Source organism: Suricata suricatta, chromosome 2, assembly GCF_006229205.1.
Source record: "Suricata suricatta isolate VVHF042 chromosome 2, meerkat_22Aug2017_6uvM2_HiC, whole genome shotgun sequence".
NCBI lineage: Eukaryota > Metazoa > Chordata > Mammalia > Carnivora > Herpestidae > Suricata > Suricata suricatta.
Genome location: NC_043701.1, coordinates 34,421,334 through 34,423,833, shown reverse-complemented (window position 1 = coordinate 34,423,833; position 2,500 = coordinate 34,421,334). Strand labels below are relative to the sequence as shown.

General features: G+C 42.3%; 1 protein-coding gene across 1 annotated transcript in view; it reads left to right on the top strand.

Moving 5' to 3' along the window:
- FOXP2 (forkhead box P2) overlaps positions 1-2,500 on the top strand; it is a 396,567-nt gene that overhangs the window by 362,822 nt on the left and 31,245 nt on the right. Inside the window, exons 12-14 of the mRNA XM_029924675.1 lie at positions 654-855; positions 1,952-2,028; positions 2,168-2,269. Coding sequence (XP_029780535.1) covers positions 654-855; positions 1,952-2,028; positions 2,168-2,269 — 381 coding nt within the window. The remainder of the gene's footprint in view (positions 1-653; positions 856-1,951; positions 2,029-2,167; positions 2,270-2,500) is intronic.

The window sequence follows — 2,500 nt, the reverse complement described above, 5'->3', positions numbered from 1 at the left end:
TGATTGTTAGTGAGGAAATTCCATTTCCCTCTCTCCATCTCCAATCAGATTTAATTTGAAAATTTTCAGCCTCCTCCGGCTAATTTGCAATTAAGACAATTTTGTTTGAATATGTAGTAATGTCATTACCATTCCACCAAATTAGCAAGGAGACTAAAGGTCAGTGTAAAATTTTCCAGCTGGCTGGAGCCTCTCAGCTGAGATTTGGGACTATGGAAAAAAAAAAAAAATTCTGGCAGCAACAGAATAGCAACTTACTTTAAGTCCTGTTGGTTGGAAACATTGCATCCTTCATTATTGCTGTTGTTGTTGCTACACCGGGGGCTAGACCTGTTTAACAACAGGGGCAGTCAATAATCAGCAACTGGCTTTTATTTAAAGAAATAGACTTTCGCTGAAGTCTGGTAGGACAAGAAGGAGTTAGTCCTAAGTAACATTGCAGGAGATTATTAGATAACCTCTAACAGCATCCTCTAATTAGAGTTCTTATGATACAATTTTATCCTGTAATTAGTTGAGATTGGCTGCTTCCTTTTGCAGCTTATTAGTGGCAACACAGCTGTAGAAGTGAATCCACTCTCATTTGTCAAACCTTTTTAAGTCTTTTTCTCTTGTCTCTACCTTTTTCCTGCCCTTCTCTTGGGCCTTTGCAGCTAAATCTGGTGTCTAGTGTCACCATGTCGAAGAACATGTTGGAGACATCCCCACAGAGCTTACCTCAAACCCCTACCACACCAACGGCCCCAGTCACCCCGATTACCCAGGGACCCTCAGTAATCACCCCAGCCAGTGTGCCCAATGTGGGAGCCATACGAAGGCGACATTCAGACAAATACAACATTCCCATGTCATCAGGTAGGATATGAATGCTCAGTAGAGCTCTTTTACTTTGGGAGAGGAAAACTATAGTTGAAGCAACTGTACATGAGCCATTCCAGAGCACATGGAAACTCAAGTCATGATTTATGGAGTGATAATTGTTTTATTCCTGGTAAATGTGGATAGGGGCGATTCCCTAAGCACATCATGATGAATTGTTCTGAATGGTTGTTCAGGAAAGAAAGCTCTCCCCATTAGAGACATCGCGAGACGTATTGTCAGGATAGCCCATATTATCACCTCAGTTCAGTGAGGTCCTTTGATCTCTGAGGGAAGACCATCGCGGTACAACATCTGCGAGTAACCCTATATGAGAAGAGCCATTTAAAAGGATGGATGTGGACCACGGATGCTTTATGCAACCCACTCCAGGCTTTCCTCGAATCGGTCTTTGTCGAGGTGCTGCCACCACCGCTCCTAATGCCTACACGCCACTTTGCTTAAGATGCAGATGAGAGGCAAAGTTTGCATGGAACTCAAATTTACCTTCTCTCCCTCTCTCACCCTTCTCCTCTCCCACCCGCTTCCACTCCCACCCTACCCCCCTCCCCCGGCCCAGGGGCATCTGGATAATCACAGTCACACATTGTAACCGTTATTAACCCAGTGCCCCCTTTCTACAAAAAGTGAAGTTATTTTCAACACGGGCCCTTGCGAGGATTTTGTGTTTCCTTTGTTAGATGGCCACAGAGGCCGAGTGATGAGCCTGTTGTTCTTTAAGAAGTATTAGATGAGAAAAGCAAAGGTTATGGCAGGGGGGCAAAAAGTCCATGTAAGAACATGCCTGAACCACCCGCTTATAAGGGGACCTGGCTGTTGGAAAAAATCCTCAGGCCAGCTGGTCGCACAGGTCCTCAAGTACCACGAACAACTAGGGGACGCTTCATTTGCACTTCACGTCAGAAATGGCCTTTTCCATATAATTCAATTCCACTGTCATGCCTTTGTGCTTTCACTAGTCAGTGGCTCTCTCACTGAATCACTTCGCCAATACTAGGGGAAAAATATGAAAAATCAATTATAGATCCTGTGAATTATTAGCAGAATTAACACCTAGTTTTTATTTTTATAGAGATTGCCCCAAACTACGAATTTTATAAAAATGCAGATGTCAGACCTCCATTTACTTATGCAACTCTCATAAGGCAGGTAAGTAGAAGGAAAATTAACTTTGCCTGATTAAATTAAAATTCATTAATGCTTAAAGTAAGGCTTGGATGAGAAAGTGTCATCTAGTCTAGTTAGTAAACCATTATTTTATGTCACTATGTATCTTGTCTCATTTCAGGCTATCATGGAGTCATCTGACAGGCAGTTAACACTTAATGAAATTTACAGCTGGTTTACACGGACATTTGCTTACTTCAGGCGTAATGCAGCAACTTGGAAGGTAACTACTTTTCCGGCAGCTTTAAGATGCCTAGCGCAGTTCCTTACAGATAGCACAAGGAACATTTATTTACATGACATAAGCAGATTAGTATCTGCTTCCCCTCTTTTTAACCTGCCTCTTGAATGGAATGAATTCCCTCTCTCAAAATGACAAGTGAAAGAATAATTTTGCCTCTGATATAGTTTTCTAATTTGGTGCAATTAATAGCTGAGGCTTGGCAGAGAAACG